The sequence below is a fragment of the Excalfactoria chinensis genome, chromosome 10, assembly GCF_039878825.1.
Source record: "Excalfactoria chinensis isolate bCotChi1 chromosome 10, bCotChi1.hap2, whole genome shotgun sequence".
NCBI lineage: Eukaryota > Metazoa > Chordata > Aves > Galliformes > Phasianidae > Excalfactoria > Excalfactoria chinensis.
In genome coordinates this window covers 9,837,294-9,854,979 of record NC_092834.1, presented here as the reverse complement: position 1 = coordinate 9,854,979, position 17,686 = coordinate 9,837,294, and the positions used below count along the sequence as shown (strand labels likewise).

Genomic DNA, 17,686 nt, shown 5'->3' with positions numbered 1-17,686 from the left:
TAGCCATTTGGAGCTTTGAAAGTCACTTGCTTTTTTTCCCCAGCAGCTTCTGCTAAATGGCAGGGCTGGGTAAAAACCTTTAAAGGGATATGCAATCTGTGTTGCAGACTGCTTTCCTTCCATCCTCATTCCCACGAGTTCAGCTGCTCAGACTCTGTGGAAGCCTTCAGAAAAGGACCTCACCAAAAGCATTAACAGAATTTCATTTCTTGCATTTATTCCTGCCAGACTGATGTCAGAAAAGCTACGTTTTCAGTTGACAAATCTCTAGAATTAACTGTTCTCTTTCCTGGACTGCTTCTAACACACCAAAAGCATTGGGCAATCACATCCATCTGCTTCATCTTTTTACTTTCTTCTCTGCTGCTTCTGAACTTAACAACTCTTAATGGTTTAACAGCGGTGAAGGCCAGGAAAGGTCCCAGGAAAGAAAAGCCTGATGGTGCCCACCACTGCTGTTTAAACGCAGAACTGCTACTGTGACAGCACAGATGCACATTCTCTTCCTTTTTTAGCTGTATTAAATAATATTAGAACCCAAACAAGCATAAATCCCTTTGACCATGCTAAGTACTTTAGGGTTCTTTCCTGTTGTTTCCACTTTCCCTTCTTGCTACAAGTGTTTACGTGTCAAGCAAAGGCTGTTACTTATGGCATTAAGTTAGTGAAGGAGGTAAGAAAATCTCAGAGAGTACACATATGCCCCTGCACACAGATGGAGGTTTGTATTCACATTTGGCTGTGGCTTGGTGGCTTTCCACTAAAAAAAGAATAGTAGTATTTCATACCTCCAGCAGCTTTGTAGTATATTGGCTTTAGGACTACTAAAAGCTGAGATACACAGAAAAATACTACTTAAACAGGTCTGTGATCAAAAATGCATTCAAATGCAAGCCCAGCTATTATTGCATCTTCTTTTTTTTCCTACAGGTGATGAGTATGGTGTCTGGCTTTGGTCCTCTCATCACAGCAGGCATCTTTTCTGCTACTCTGTCATCAGCTCTGGCATCTCTCGTCAGCGCACCAAAAGTATTCCAGGTAGAAATCTAAGTATTCATTTCTGTATACTCCACTTTACTTCAAAAATGAGCAATTTAGTTGAACTCTGTGTGCCAAATGCAGTAGATATTCGAATAGCGCTGACATACGTATTTCTACAGAAATAGGCAGGTCTTATCACCTTCCTACAGACATGGGCATTTAGGATTGCAGCGTTCCTTCGGTCAGAGCTCAGCTTGGTGGCAGGAGAGGGGGATGCACACGTATTTGTTTTGTTAGCTTCAAGGCTACTTTCAGGACCACTATCTCCTAACAGAAAGCCAGTCTGTACCTCAGGAATGCCTGGAATCTACAGACGCTCTCATTCCTGTGCTGGCAGGTGTGCTGAGACATGCTGTCCACAAGCTGTTGGAAGCAGCAGTGCACACAGAATGGCAATGGAGGGCATGGGACAGACAGATAACTTGCACAGATCTGACTTCTGCTTCAGTTTCCATCAATTTAGACTCTGTTTAGGAACTCTGTTAATGTCTCTTTAAAACACTAAATAAGTGTTAAATGTCTGTGATTTTTGATGCTATAATTTAGCAAGATATTGGCTTATCACCTTATTTGAATGTTTACATGCCATCGCGGTAGACGTACGTGAACTACTAAGAGAGATTAAATTTTTGTTTAGCTGTCTAGTAAGCTGCCACTCACAGACAATTTCTTCTGATGCAAGAACATCCTGCTTAGCATTTATCCCTGGTTTGTTCATCAGGCTCTTTGCAAGGACAATGTCTACAAAGGACTACACTTCTTTGCCAAAGGATACGGAAAAAACAACGAGCCAATCAGAGGATACGTACTCACTTTTGTGATTGCTATGGCATTCATTTTGATTGGTTTGTATACAGTTACACAAATGCAACAATCTGATGTTTTGAAGTTCTATAAACTGATATTTTAATATATTTTAATACGATGATTAGCTATAGTTAGAAAAGATTCTAACCAAGATTCTGAAACTTACACCAGCTCCACATCATTAAGAGGCAATCTGTCAAATCAGCATCAAGTATAACCTTGCCTAGCGTATAGATGATATAAATGAGCAGACACATTGGTATGAAATGAGGTATATCAAGGTGACCTTAAATTAGTACCATAGAAAAATACTTGAACTCTCTCTGGACAACAAATTCAGCCAATATACAGATTTAATGTATTATCAGGAAAAAGCTGTACACAGCTTAGGAAACCAGTACCTGTGTCCGAATTGTGTCTTGCAGCTCAACTGAACACCATTGCTCCCATCATCTCCAATTTCTTCCTGGCTTCATATGCTTTGATTAATTTCTCCTGCTTCCATGCCTCATACGCAAAATCTCCAGGTGAGTCAGCATTCACCACTGATTTAAGCACAGGCTTCACAGACTCACCTCTGCAAGTTTTTGACTGCACGTCAGAGAAAGCTGCCGTACCTGTAAAACATCTAAACTATGTGATCTGAAGTTTTACTGCTCCCATTGAATATGATGACATTCTATTTATCTCCAAAAGACAAAAATAATGGCTCTTTCTCTTAAGTTCCCTGCAGTTCTGTAAGACAAAATAGGCTTTAGTGGATCCCACTGGAGCAAGAAAGCTCCTCCTTAGGGTGTTCTTTCCTTCACTATCATTCAACATGGATAAAAAACCTATACTATCTCTGACCACATAAAGCAAGGAAGGTGAAGTGGGGTCTTTATGCCCTCCACTGCCAAAACTATACTGACATTTGAAGAAAGTTTGTAAGAACAGTAATTGTGATGGAAGTGATGCAGCCCGGAAGAAAACACACAGAACAAGAACAGGTCCCCAAACCAACATCAAGATAGCACTGTAGTGGCTAGTAGCAGAATTGTAGGGCAGAGTACAATGAGGTCCTGTACAAGGATATCTTGGGAGTCACTCTACATTTGCACAGCAAGGGAAAACGCAGGCTTACAGGCATATGCATCACCACAGCAAAATAATCCACCTCAACATCATCATTAAGGACTAAAGTCAATCAGCTGAGCAGCATGACTGTGAGCAAAAAGGAAAGACAATTTCCTGCTACCATGAATCAATTATTCAATTCTAGAAGCAAGGAATACATTTTTGATTTCCAGTGTGAAGAAACCTGTAGTGGTAGCATAAATGCCTACATCAACTTCCTTCCTACAGATCTGCGTGGTGCCATTTGTTCAGAGGGCAGAAGAGATGAGCACTTCTGCTAATTACCTGCACAGCTGAATAAACGCAGATCTGCTCTACATGGCCTTAGAGCTGAGTAAAAATTATTTTTACAGACTTCATGTATGTGCATCTGATTCAACTCTGCCACCACTCAACATTTTCTGACAAAACTGCAGCCACTTTTTTTTTTCCTCGTTTCCTCCAGTTAATTTCTGCCAATTCACAGTGATAGATTATTATAATTGCAAGGCTGCAGGACAGCAAATTTCTTCACAGCAGGACATTCCCATTCCCTCATTACAAAGACGATCCCAGACAGGGTTTCTCAGCCTCTCCTTGTATCTTCAGTGTTTTGTCCTCTCCAAAAGAGAGGAAAAAAGGTCTGCTGAACACCTGGCAGAGAGCTGCAAACCATGGAGGCTCACTGCTTGTCTCATTTTAATTGCTAGCAAGGGAAGGATTCAATACTGCAGCTGAAAAGCAGCAGGAATAATACCTCTTTAAAGTCAACTGCAAATTATTTTATTTTTATGCATCAAGGCCAGACAATTTCCAAGTTTAAAGTACATGTGTACTTAGAATATTAGTATACACTCTCCTCTCAGCAAGCATTTAGATCCCATTAATAAGTTCTATACATATGCATCAAAAGGACATAATAGCCTATTACTTGGAGTTAAAGGAAAACCTATTTTCAGTTCCGAACCAGTGAACTTTAATTTGGCAAAAACATGTATAAAAAGAACAGCCATTCAAAGCCAAGCTGGACATAGGAGAAAACAGATTATAGTGAAAGGTTTGCAAGCTCCAGTGCTCAGTGCAGATAGAAATCTACATCGGTCAATACCTGGAAGCAACTGCTGATACACTGCCTGAGAATATGCATGAATCCCTCCCATCCATTCTGACAGAACCTGAAATAAACTGCATGTGGGTCCATATGTGAGAAGTCAATGGATTGCCATTTGCTCAATATATCTTCTACATTTTCAATTCCCTCTATTCTCTTTAAACAGGTTGGAGACCTGCATTCAGATATTATAACATGTGGATATCACTCTTTGGAGCCCTGTTGTGCTGTGGCGTTATGTTTGTCATCAACTGGTGGGCAGCTCTCATCACTTACGTCATTGAACTCTTTCTATATATTTACGTAACATATAAGAAGCCAGGTAAGGCCATGAGACTTATTTTGTGCATGCATTACTACTACTTGTAATTTTTCTCCACCCATCCACAAAAACTTGCTTGAATTTTGCTGTGCTTGTAGCTGTCTCATCTGGGACCATCACTCAAAAGAGAATCTTGCTGCCCATTATACAACAAAAGTACAAACTGCATTATTTGTGAACTGACCTTTTTCCAGGTTCTTTCTATAATTTCTCACTAAATTAAGAAAGATAGGAACATTTTACTGTTGGAAAAGTTTACTTAGTAGCAAGTTGGGAACGGTGCTTAGAAATCTGTGCACCAATGTAGTACAGCATCAGTACAAGACCATTTAGTCTTTTTTTTCTAAATTAGCCCATGTTCAGCTTTCAGTGCTAACCATCTGATTTACAATAGAAATTTATTCTACAATAGTAGAATAAATAACCCGAAGAAAAAAATGAGTTTCCCAACATAAGATGTACTTTCACTGCCCATCTTGGGATAGCAGCACCTGGTCTGTGCTTAAGTTTTCTTTTTCTCAATTTTCTATACTTCTGCTTGCTCTCATACCTCTTGAGATGATATGTGGATCTCTTCTTGTAAACATCATGAGTTGTAGGGAATCACCTGTGAAAAGACAATGTCAGAAAGGCATTTGAAGATAGTTGTCCTTCTCCTAGCATACTGCAATGTCCTTGCTGTACAGTAGCAGCTTAAGGCCTGGTTAAGTTCACTGAAGACACTGTACAAAAGCTATCAATTTCCAGCTCCTCAAGGAGAATAACTTCTGTTCAGTACTCACCTACCAGCAACTGAGTGGTTCAGAAAAGTCTAATATTCCTCAAAAGTTGTTTCTCATCTATCTCGTCCACCAAATGGCTGTACAATAGAAAAGAAAGGATATGTATGCCAAAATTGGTTCTAGAAAGCAACTTTTGACCCATACAGTAGAACAGAACTAATTGGAGCTGGTCATGATGCTTCCTAATGGATTAATTTGAACTTCCTAAAGTTACACACCAAATGCATTACTCAGCATTGTCCATTTTATACATGGGAGAAGGGTACAGACTCTATGAAGCTGAGAAGAAAACACTTATTGAGCAGAGGAAAACTATTGCTTATGCTTTACGTTAAAAGAATGAGACAATTTATTTACACGTTTGCATAACCAAACCTATTCTCACGAAGCACAAAGAATGATAGATCTGTATCTACGAAGCACAACAGAATATGCCTTGCTTTGGCTCAGGGGTAACATGACTGCTGACCTCTGAAACAGAACAGAGAAAAGCCCATGGTTTAACATGCATTATTTATCTTTATTATATGCAGAAGTAAACTGGGGCTCTTCTACACAGGCTCTTTGCTATATTAAGGCCTTAGACAGTGCACTGGCATTAACTACAGTGGAAGATCACGTGAAAAACTTCAGGTAAGATTTCCAGTGAAAAATAGAATGGTTTATTCAGAATAAGTACATCTCCCAATTAAATACAACCTTTTCCCTCTTAACAGACCCCAGTGCATAGCATTAACGGGAGCTCCTATGATCAGGCCTGCTCTGCTAGACATCACACACACTTTCACAAAGAACAATGGGCTGTGCATCTGTTGTGAAGTGTACACGGTAAGGTCAACTCATATAAATCCGAAAATTCAGCACCAGTGGGTGCTGCGGATCCCCATTACACATTCCACTCTCACTTGGCACACAATGTTCCCACTGGTGCTGATGGGCTTCTGTGCAGACCGTGAAAAAGATTCGTACTGAGAATGAATTTTGTCATAAGCCTTGACAAGAAAGCTATCGGCTGATACAGAGCCTGCTGGTAAATGCCTCATTGAGATGCATTTCAGAGTTCATAGCAGACGGACCAAAAAATGATAAAGGTTTGAAAAAATAAAGCATTACAAGATTTTATTTTTGAATGGATACAGTAAGGTTAGAATGTAAAGGCAAATTAGGGAGGCAGGGCTCTGTCAGGAATACAGCAGAAGAGTCAAATTAACTAAGATCTATTTCCAGCACTGATGTGCAGCATTGGGATTTGGCACGTAATTCAAATCTCTGTGCAGTGGATTCTCCAAAGCTGTAACAAAGCTAATTTTTGAGGATAAACACGCTTTTCTTAGATCTTCCTAGAACCAAAGTATATTTCTAGCTCTAAGTAGACAGGAAATTATGAACTTTAAAGGATGATCACCTAGACTCCCGTTAGGACAGAACTAAAATAGATGGGTTCGTAGTGTAGAAGAGAAGATGTATTTTAAATATTACAACAACCTTTTGAGGGGAAAAAAAAGCCTCATGGCACCAAAATGTGCTGCAGAATCTAACACACAGAACCAGTTCAGACAAGATAATGTATTCTTCCACATGAGTATAAGAATAATTCATTTGATGCTGTCACTTTGAAGAAAGAGATTATAGAAGAGCTACATGTGACTCTTTCCAAACTGAACGAATCTATAAAAAGTGAATCACTCTAATCCCTTTGTACCATAATTATTTGTAGCCTTTCTCCTGCATCCACTAAGTATAGAATCAAACCCAACAACATCCTGAACCTAAACAGCTTCATAAAGTTGTGTTTCAGCATGTTTCCTGATTTATTAGATGTTTCTCTAGTATTAGCACTTCCTACATGGAACTAAGACTTCACTGTAGTCTATTAAAAAAAAAACACCTATATATTTATTTATATATACTTGAATACAGACCTGGATTTTGCCCCATTAAATTAGTGGATGACCACTGAAAGGACCTGATGACAAAAAATTGTACTGCAACAACACTTTGTCTCTTTTTTTAACAGATAGTAGCATAACAATGTGCATTGAGATCTGCTGAGCTTTGTTTGCATCATCAAGTGAGGGATGGAGTTTATTCACTCCTAGATTCTTCATCATAACTTAGATATTTTTCTAAGACATTGCAGCCCAGAGTAGTCCCTCTTTCTGTCAGAATCACTGTTTTTAAGTAGTACTAACAGCCTCAGCCTTCTTGAGAAGAATGTGAATTTTGTTAGTACAGCAGTACAGCTGTTTTCAAAGTATTGAATCCCCATGAGCTCTTTTTTTGGAAATGTAATTTTTTTTTCCCACTCTCTCCATTTGGTCCCACAGCAGACTAGGTAACACCTTCAAAATCACCCTATGATGTTTAGTACAAAGCTTTCTTAGTAATACGTTATTGTATCATGCAGGGACCACGCAAGCTGTGTGTTAAGGAGATGAACAGTGGCATGGCAAAAAAGCAGGCCTGGCTTACAAAGAACAAAAGAAAAGCCTTTTATGCAGCAGTGGCAGCTGACAGCTTCAGAGATGGAGTCAAAAGTCTTCTTCAAGTAAGCTTTTTGTTTACAGAACACACACGAGTGATACATCAAAGAATCCTTTTATGGAAAGCATTTCTGTTTGCTTGTTGAGAAATCCCATGTATATATGGAAAACGTTGTAAATAGAGAGGGCATTCTGAGGGTACATATATCTATAACACAGGTTATTTCCTAATAAGATATAGTTCTGGATTGTGGAATTATGAGACTAGGGTGGCTGATTCTTTCCTAAATGAACAAAACAGGATTATTAAAAAAAGAGAGGGTGGGGTGAGATAGGTGTCTACAGGACAACATGAATCTCTGTGCAGCTCTCATGTGATACATTTTAAATCAATCTGATTGCTTGACATTACACAACAGATTAAGTATCTAAGAATGTTACTGTGATCACTGAAAACTTCCTGTAATATACAAAGAAACAAAGAAACAAATGCTTAAAAGCAAAGGCTACCGAAACAAGCATGCAGTATTTTTCTCCTATTCTAAGAATACAGCAGACAATTCCAAAAGTCCATTCAAATTAACTTAAATTTGAAAACTTGCAATGGTTTCAACAAAAATAGCACAGAGGTACTGTACTGTCTTTGTATTTACCAGCTCCCTCTGTCTCTCATAAATCTGAATATTTAAATATGTAGGTACTGACACAAAACATAGAGAAAATTAATTCTATCAGAACCTGACAAGGATGTTTCACCATCAGTTTATGTACTGTCTCAGTAGGAGATCCCTCTAATGCTTCTGAGAACTGTCATAGTCAGATCGTTCCCTTTCTGTTACTATTTAAGCCACATATAATTCCCTTCCAGGAGAGAAAAGGGTAACTTTATCATCACTATGATATCCTAAGGATGTCTGTATTGGCTTGCCAAGCTGCTTAAAGCAATGCAAATGCATCAGTACTACTCTATCAGTCATTCTGAAAGTAATACCTCCTTTTTGTTTCCATGGAAACCACAACTGACACAAAGAACACAGTAACACTATTAGAGCAAATTCTAAGCTACAAGATACTATTTCTCAACATATTCACCACCATTAGCTGATTCAAGCAGATAAGCTGATTGAGATGCTCTTCATTTTATCGTGGGACAGTTGGGCACCACCATGTAGAACATGGCTTTTTTTACATGCCACTGTCCCCACAGCTGAAACGTACCACCTACCACCTCACACCACCTCACTTTGCTCACTTCCACTGTTTGGTCTTCATAAATGTTCAGCAAGTGTCAATGAATGTCAATGGGTGCAACTTTTTTCTGCAAGGCGGAATTCAATTCCACGCCTTTGTTTTATCTGCACTTCCAAGTCAAACACCATTTTACCAGATTGCCCCTCTGCTGCCATCTGTTGCACAGCAACAACATGTAACCAAATATCAGCAGGAAGGTTCAGCTTCTATTGCTGTACCACCATTTGCCACCTGTGGGCCAACGTACTAAAATAGGAAGGATGAGTTTTGGAGCAGCCCTCATGAAAACAAACTCCAAGACTCTACATTTCTACTGTAATCGGGTTATCTAGAATATTGACAGCACAAAACCATGACATCTACCTAATTTCTTTTTGCTTACAGTAAAAATAGGCTAAGGTAGTAACTTCATAAGCTGGTGCATCTGTGGGTCTCCTCCTGGAAGTTCCCCATACACTGAATATTTAGATTTCTGTGAGAGTTAAGTTACCTCAATATAGATCTGATAGCCCTTATTTTGGGGGGCTCTAGCATTCAGACTCAGTTTTGGGGATAATCTAATATCTTGACAAACCATTTGTTCTTGTTTGTAAACTGTACTTTTGTCTATAAAGCATGCCCAGCTAGTTTGGATAGACAATTCTTTGGAAAGAATAGTCCGTAAGCTCAAGGCAAAAAAAGGTTTATATTATTAAGGGGGTATGGCTTCTCTGCATATCTGAGGTGTTTAAAAAGAGGACAGGCCACCTATTGGGTATTCCAAATCTGAAAAAAGCTCTATGCTATTACATTAGAATGAGCATACAAACAGCACTTGAACTCTCTCTTGATTCCAAGTTATTGAACCATTTAAATAGGAGCATGTCAGAAGAAATGCAAATGAATGCTAATTTAGCAAAACTACATTTCTGACATCTGAAAATCATTTTTAGTTGGAATGATTTAGAGCTAATCTTTTTACACGGGTATGAGCATGAAGGACATTCATGAAATGCAATCTAGTCACAAGCTTCTCCAGTACATTACTTCAGTTATCTTTCACCATTACTTCTCATTTACAGTATGAGCATGTATGTGTATGTTCTCAAGAAGTGTTTTACTATTGACAGGCCTCAGGATTGGGTAGAATGAAACCAAATACCTTGGTGATTGGATTTAAAAAGGACTGGAGAAATGCTGCTGTCACACAAGTTGAAAACTATGTGGGTGTTATACAGTAAGTAACAGATCAGCATCACCCCTTTTTTACTCCCTCTATTCTGGAGCATTTCCATACAGAATTCAACAAGTAGAAACAATGAATATACCTAGAGATCTGGGTTCACAAATACGAGCCCTAAAACAGAAGTTCCTGTTCATTTCAGAAAGCTCCATGGCTTCACAGACCTAGTGAGATCTACTTAGCAAACATCTGGCACAATCAGAGATTATGTGGCTTGACAACGTTACATAAAGAAGCTGCACTGCTGTCAGCAGTGCTTCTGCAGAACTATATTTCCCCCCCCTTTTTTTTTTCTTTTTTTTTTTAGGCAGGAGCTCAGTGAAAAACAACCGTAATGCACATACTTAGGGAATAAGAGAACATCATGGAATTCTTCTTTTAAGCCTAGGAGACAGAGAAAGAGCCTTGCATCAAATCTCTTGTGTGCCAAAGGCTCAGCAGCTCTGTGGGTTGGGATTTAGCCAGAAACAGTCATTTAGAAACAGTCTTCTTGGATTTTTGCTCAAAATTCACCTGCAAAGCTGCAGCAAAACCCACCCCAGCTTTGTTATTTCCTCAGAGCAGGGAGAAAAAACTACCTACTGGCAACCTAGTTCCTACAAAGCATTGTAGGAAAGACCCTTTTTAAGAAATAGCCTATCTTTTCCCATACCCAATGGTAGTTCTCTTACCTTTTTTTTTTTTTTTTTTTTAAATGAAGAATGTTGATAGAACAATACTTAACCTTGGACAATACTTCCTGCAATTTAATCCAGAACAGCCCATCACATGGCAGTAATAACTCCCACTGAGCACTAACACTTGAGCAGATGCTCAAGGTAGCTTTCCCTCACCAACACACATGATACAAAAGGATATATTCTCTTCTTTTGCAGTGATGCCTTTGATTTTGAACTTGGCACGATTATTGTCAGAATTAGCCAAGGATTTGATATATCTCAGGCCCTCCAGGTTCAAGGTATGTGTTATATCAACATCTAAATTGTATTTCACATGCACAGTTGTTACAGGCTCTGCACAAGGAAGACTGATGAATGCGTTTAGTGTCACCATCCAGTTTCTAGAGTAGTTTCTACACATGTAACCTCTACAGTTCCTCATTGCTTCTGCAGTTTCGATTCTGCCAAAAATCCTCACTAAAGCCAATGTCCACTGGCAGTTACAGAGAAGGCCAAGCCTCACAAAGTTATAAGTTCTGCACACCAAAGAACTCAACTTCCAAAGCACTTCTGGCACAGGCTAAAGCAGGAAAATCATGCCATGCCAGAGCAACCTGTCACTGTGCAGCATGGCTGCTTCCTGTTTTTGACACATCTTCCTCACTGCCTACCTGACACCTCTGGGCTGCTGGGAATTGGGAAGCTGTGCTTTCAGTGACCCAGAAAGCCACAAAGTCTTGAAATCACCAGGAAGCATCAACTCTCCTCTCCACTGTTTTGTTCATTCTCCCTCTGATTAGCAGTACATACCACTCAAGAGGTGGGAAAACCTTTTTCCATGCAGTTCAGGGGTCATATGAGTTGAAAACATAGAGAGAAAGCACACGGACAGCTGTATCTAAACAAAGAGCTTTCAAGAATGACATACAGTGCTGGCCTTGTTTTTCCTCTTTGGCAAACAAGAGTCCTACTGGTTCTTCATGGATGCTGGGAAGGGAACGGCTCCATTTAGGGACCCCATTAGAACAATATTTATGTTTTCAGTATGATAACTTTCCCACTTTCTGTAAGCTCATCTACTTAAGCAGACAGATACAACCCAAACCTGGAGATTACTCCCAGTGTCCCATGTTCTCCTCACTAGAGAAAGTTTTCATATTACGAGTTAGATGTTATCTATAGACAAGAACAGAGATGCTCACAGAAAGGGAGAATGGCGACTCTCTGCTGCCGCCTGCTGCAAATTGCCTCCAGCTTCTCCCCACAGCATCCCTGAGCTGCTGACAGTCCACGCTCCTGGCTGCTAAAAGAACACCCGGAAAGGACATAAGAATCCTAACTCAGCTAAATAAAAGTGAATCTAGCTCCTCCCCAACCTTCCTCCCTCCCTCCAAAGAGGATGGGTTCTAGGATAAGGCAGCCCTCAAAAGCAAATCACCTAAGAATTAAAACAATCCAGAAACACCTTTAAAAAAAATAAACACACACACACACATATATATATACATCAGACAGCCTGATATGCACGAAGAGCAACAGTACAAAACAAGGCCTTAAGAAAATAGCCCCAAAAGATCTATGCTTTCCTCATCCCCTCTAACACCTACAATAGAACTTCCTCCCCACTTTGTATGCTGCAAGTCAGAAACTGACTGATGTGTAAATACATTAGTTAAAATACCAGTGAGTGAAACTATAGCAAGTACCAAGTGTTTAGAGAGTAGAAATGAGAAAGAGGTAGAAACAATAGGGAAAAAAAAAAAAAAATCCTCAAATATATAGAAGTGTTTTGAAGCAGATGCAGTCTTTGAAGTGGAAAAAAATGATTATTTTCTATTTGCTATAAAATTCTGTTCAAGAGGGTAACTGCAAATCTATTTTTGAATAACCATTAAGTTAGCGGTTATCATCAGCTCTAATAATTAGAAGCATATGGTTGTCATGGATTCTAAAGTAAAAGGAATTATATTCATTTATGCTGACAACTGAGAGCGCCAGCAGTGCTTATGACTTCTAGCTGATGAGGTTTTTTCTTTGTTTTTAAAACTAGAAAAAATCTTAAAATTTACCTCATTCTTAGCCCACATACAACTCAAATGGGAGTCCTTCCCTCTTGATAAAAGCCTTCAGCAGGTAAACGCTCGTATCATATTAATTAGCACCTCACCATAACATATTCTTCAATAACACATGGTACTACTTGCTCAGCAGAAGTCTAATAGTGCTAAGATAGAATTATCTTTTACACTACTGAATTTATAGAACTGTTCAGCTAAATCTTAACTCTTTGCAGCAAATGCTAAAAAACATAAATAAGAAATATTTCAGCAGAGAAACTGATCGCATATTCAGTAACCTTACATTTTTCCATGAATCTTGACTTCAAATTGATGCAGCCTTGTTCTTAAACCAGAGGCCCAAGGGCTTAAACTGAATACATCAGCTTTCTTACTTTAGGAAAACAGCTTTCCTAAAGAGTTTTCAAATCCTTTAGAAAAACAGCCCGCAAACATAACTAAATGCATAGTTTACTTCAAGTGACCATGAAATACAGTAATACTGATTTTGGCCTGGAAAAGGAAATCTGAGAAGAGTTAACTAGCACTGTAGTACACACCACTGCTGCAAAAGGCATGAGCACTCCGTGCTAAGGATTCCAGAGATTAATTCAGCTTCCTCTTCCCTACTGGCACAAGAACAAAGTACTTAAAGACTTTTCTCCCAGAAGCTTTACATTTTGTATTAAGAGCTACAACAGCAATTATAACATTACTATTATTTCAATAAGTGATTTTATTTAAAACAGAAAACTATGTGTTCACGATTCCCTTATGTTTTCCAATATACAGAGGAATTAGAGAAGCTTGAGCAGGAGAGACTGGCACTGGAAGCAACAATTAAAGAAAATGAATTTGAAGAAGAAAAAAGTGGCATCTGTGGATTCTTCAGAAAAGCCAGAAAACTCAATATCACAAACCATGAAACAAAAAATGGTAAGTTTCCAAAGGAGAACTTTTTCCTGACACTTCAAGTCATCACACTATGGATGCACACTCTGCAAAAACGACTTCAGCTCCAAGGCCAAAGCTCCCGAGCCACACAAAAGCTCCTGGAATGAGGCCTCTCCCCTGCAAACATACCTTGGCAGCCACACTATAGTCCAGAATACCACATCCTCCTGAGGTAGAAGATCCTACCTTGTAAACACAACTCCTGCCTGCTCCCATTTGCTACATAGGTATAAAAACAAGCTCTCAGTTGAAAAGTCCATCCGTCAAAAAGAGTATGTAATTACTAATGTTTAAGAACCACAGATCAAGTCTTATTTTATACAGGCATTTTCTCTTTTTAAACAAAGAAACTTTCTTCCCCTTCTAAAGAAAACAGGAACACGTGCAAAATACTCAGGTAATGAAGCAGTCCCACTTTGTTCAACATTAACACACACACGCGCGATTCAGCTGGAAAACAGGTAAAAACAGCACTACCACTCCATATCCTAAGCATAATTTCACATAAATGTACAAATGAAAATGGTAAAAATACTGAAAGTACATATACAGCGTGTGGTAAAATAACTAATTAACACAACATAAATGTTCAGCTTATGAAATCAGAATTACATTTCAGATATAGTAAAATGAGACAGAAGTACAGACAAAATTAAAGGTCTCATTTCAGAATTGCTAGGCTGCAATGATAATGACCCACCTGAAGCTATGCTTGTATGCAGATAAGTATTTTCAGAATGTTCACCTGCAGAGTCTATTACATCTGGCTGTGCATGCTGCTCCTGGAGGTATCAAGATCTACAGACTGAAAACACAAAATGTTGTTATTCTTTACTTCTCAGACTTCATTTTGCAGGCTTCAGGAAAATATATTTTTATTAAAAAAAAAAAAAAAAAAAAAAAAAAAAGCCAAGAAATGCACCCTTTCTTCAAATACCCTGCTTATTTAGTTCAAAAGGGCATATGTAACATGCTTTGGCTCTATATTTGAGATAAATTATGTCAATATTCCCGTGTCTTCATTTTGCTTAAACTCCCATCTTCCAGCACAAACGTTACAGTTGTAGAGGAAAGCCCACAGCTTCTATAGAACTGCTGTGTACATGCTTTAGAAATATAGGAAACAGAACAAAGCAATCTGGCAAAGTAAAATCTCCACAGAAGCCTGTCTGCTCCATTTATAATACTGTCCTGACATTGTCTTTTAAGTCACTGGAAGAGAAGCAGTACTAAAGCCACAGGCTTCAAAAGATGAAATTAAAGATGCTGTTAGTGCATAGACAGGACAATAGCTTTCAACAGCCAAGCAAAGAGTAGGAAGCAAAGTTTATTTTCAGTTAATAACAACCCTCTCAAGCACACAGAAGTTGCCATCCATGCTTACGTTTTCTGCCTTCTAGTCTTAATCTAACATGTATTCTTGCTATAACTAATTAGCTCTTTGTCTTTACTGTTCACTTTATGAAATTCTGTACTTTACAACAGACAGATAAGCTTGTAAACAAAGCAAACACCAAGCAATAGGTATTTATTTCTAAAATCTTTCAGGTATTTCTTAATTGTTTTAGAAAATGCCTCTAACTATCTAGGATAGTTAACAAGATTCAGAGAATAAGTAATAAGATAAACCCATTGAAGACATTACAATCTAATGACACACTATTACAAAAGCTTTGTTTCCTATGTGCTCTGGTACACTAGGAGCTCATATTACCCATGCTGTCAACTTACCTAGTTTTAGAGTATAGGAATTATAGCAGAAGCAAGTCAAAGCCTTTAAAGAAATACTTCACATCTGTTGAATTTTTAACAAGACAGACTAACAGAAGAAAACAAATCCATGTGACAGCAAACAGGTATTTTTCTAGTTTCCCTCCCTGATTCAGGCAATAGAAGGCAACCACACATTTCTGGAAGATGAGTTCTTGTTCCTTACAAGGACAACAGCCAATTCTACTTCCATTAAGTTTGTAGAAGCACTCACAGATCTGAGGTATCAATTAGTTTAACACCTTTAGAATCTGAAGGTGAACATCATACAACCATGCCAGGTTAGAGAAGCAATTGGCTGAGTTTGGATAAACCCAAACATGCTGCCTGCTCCTAAGTAAAAGGTGAACTAGAGCAAAGTCCAGATGTTTTTTCTCCAATGGCTCCCTACAGCTATTCAGCTTCTCAGAAACCCTGCCGCATCTTCTCTTTCTCATTTCAGAGAGCACCATTAACACAGTACAGTCAATGCATGTGGGAGAATTCAATCAGAAGCTTCTAGAAGCCAGCACTCAATTTAAAAAGAAACAAGGAAAAGGCACAATTGACATTTGGTGGCTGTTCGATGATGGAGGTAAGGAATTAATGTAAGAACCACAGGAAGAGTGATTTCTGTGTTTCCGAATTTGCGCAAAATTGTTTTACAATTATGTAGTTAAGTTTATCTGGAAATACTTTAAATAGACAAAAAGCACTGGCAGTGTTAAGGACAGCATTTTTACCATACAATGCACTAATTCTGTATTCCTGCAATTTTTTATCTTCTTCTAGGTCTAACAATCCTAATTCCTTACATTCTAACTATCAGGAAGAAGTGGAAAAACTGCAAATTAAGGATCTTCACTGGAGGAAAAGTCAATAGGATTGAAGAAGAAAAACTAGTGTAAATATACCTACTTTGCCTCATTGTTTAAAGAGTTTGAATTGATGAATATAACACATATACAGCAGGAAGCTGGAATTATTCAGCACAACTGGTCTGCTGTAGCATGTGCAGTTCTAAAAGAAAAACAAAGTACCCTACAGAAAGGTGGTGAGTTTATGGCATGACCCTTAAGGCTCAGTGTAAATGGTGATTACCAAAGAAAACTCGCATCCAGATATTTTCCCATTAACAGCTCATATTCCCTTCTCTGAGAAGAGCACTCTGCACACTGTAATGAGATCATCCTTTGTCTTATGGGATTTACATGAGATTATCTAGTTAACAGTAAGCAAAATTGCACATGATGCTTCTCATATGCAACTATCATAACCCATGTGAATATAATTGTAAGGAAGGTAAAGATCAAGTTAATCAGTTTAAGACCAAGTTAGTTAACTTTTTTAAGGAGTCTAGATTACCTTCAAGCAAGTGAAAGGTACTCATGTAAGCTTATTAACATCACTGTACATAGGACCTTTTCTTCTGAAGCAATTTGCACACTAGAGGCACAACCATTTCACTCCTAGGTGAAGTAGGCAATTTAGGATGAAAATCTGGGACAGATGCTGCATCTTAAAGAAATACAAGCACTATGTAGTTAGTCATCTCCATTTAAAACTCCAGGGGAAAGCAGGCAAGATAGATGCAAGAACAGCAGTAAGAATTCAGCCAGTATCACTAGGATTACAGCACTGTGCCCCATCAAGACAGCTGCCACAGCTTTTGCTTTCACATATAGGAAGCCTTAACAGAGGAGAGTTCCTCCTCATTGCTGTGGTACTGCTAGATGTAAGGACTACCCTAAAGTTAGCATCCTTAAGTAGAGCAGATATGTACATGTTTGCTAAAAAGAAATAAATACAGAAGTTCCCCCAGCCATACTTATTCCAAAGGCAAAACTGACGTAACTGATTCTCTACTCTCCGCATAGGCACACAAAGCTGCAAACTATTCCTACTATTAATTGGTGCAGAAGAGCACTGTATTTTCTGTTATGAAAATATGGAAAGACAGCATTTGATTAGATCAATATAAACGCATATATAAAAATATTTTAAGATTTCATATCAACATTCTGGACCACGTCTTCACTAAAACACACACTACCAGTATTGCTCTTATTCCATGCATTTTTCCAAAATGTAAACACTCTTCAGTTTCTGTTATTTTCATAGTTCATCATTTAAATAAATTATACTAAAGCTAT

General features: G+C 38.5%; 1 protein-coding gene across 2 annotated transcripts in view; it reads left to right on the top strand.

The window, feature by feature from the left end:
- Nucleotides 1-17,686, top strand: part of SLC12A1 (solute carrier family 12 member 1) — a 43,162-nt gene that overhangs the window by 19,699 nt on the left and 5,777 nt on the right. For both annotated transcript variants that reach the window (XM_072345738.1, XM_072345737.1), the window contains exons 11-22: nucleotides 931-1,038; nucleotides 1,763-1,886; nucleotides 2,274-2,375; nucleotides 4,221-4,376; nucleotides 5,692-5,791; nucleotides 5,875-5,986; nucleotides 7,566-7,706; nucleotides 10,002-10,108; nucleotides 10,990-11,072; nucleotides 13,623-13,766; nucleotides 15,997-16,128; nucleotides 16,326-16,437. In XM_072345738.1, coding sequence (XP_072201839.1) covers nucleotides 931-1,038; nucleotides 1,763-1,886; nucleotides 2,274-2,375; nucleotides 4,221-4,376; nucleotides 5,692-5,791; nucleotides 5,875-5,986; nucleotides 7,566-7,706; nucleotides 10,002-10,108; nucleotides 10,990-11,072; nucleotides 13,623-13,766; nucleotides 15,997-16,128; nucleotides 16,326-16,437 — 1,421 coding nt within the window. The remainder of the gene's footprint in view (nucleotides 1-930; nucleotides 1,039-1,762; nucleotides 1,887-2,273; nucleotides 2,376-4,220; nucleotides 4,377-5,691; nucleotides 5,792-5,874; nucleotides 5,987-7,565; nucleotides 7,707-10,001; nucleotides 10,109-10,989; nucleotides 11,073-13,622; nucleotides 13,767-15,996; nucleotides 16,129-16,325; nucleotides 16,438-17,686) is intronic.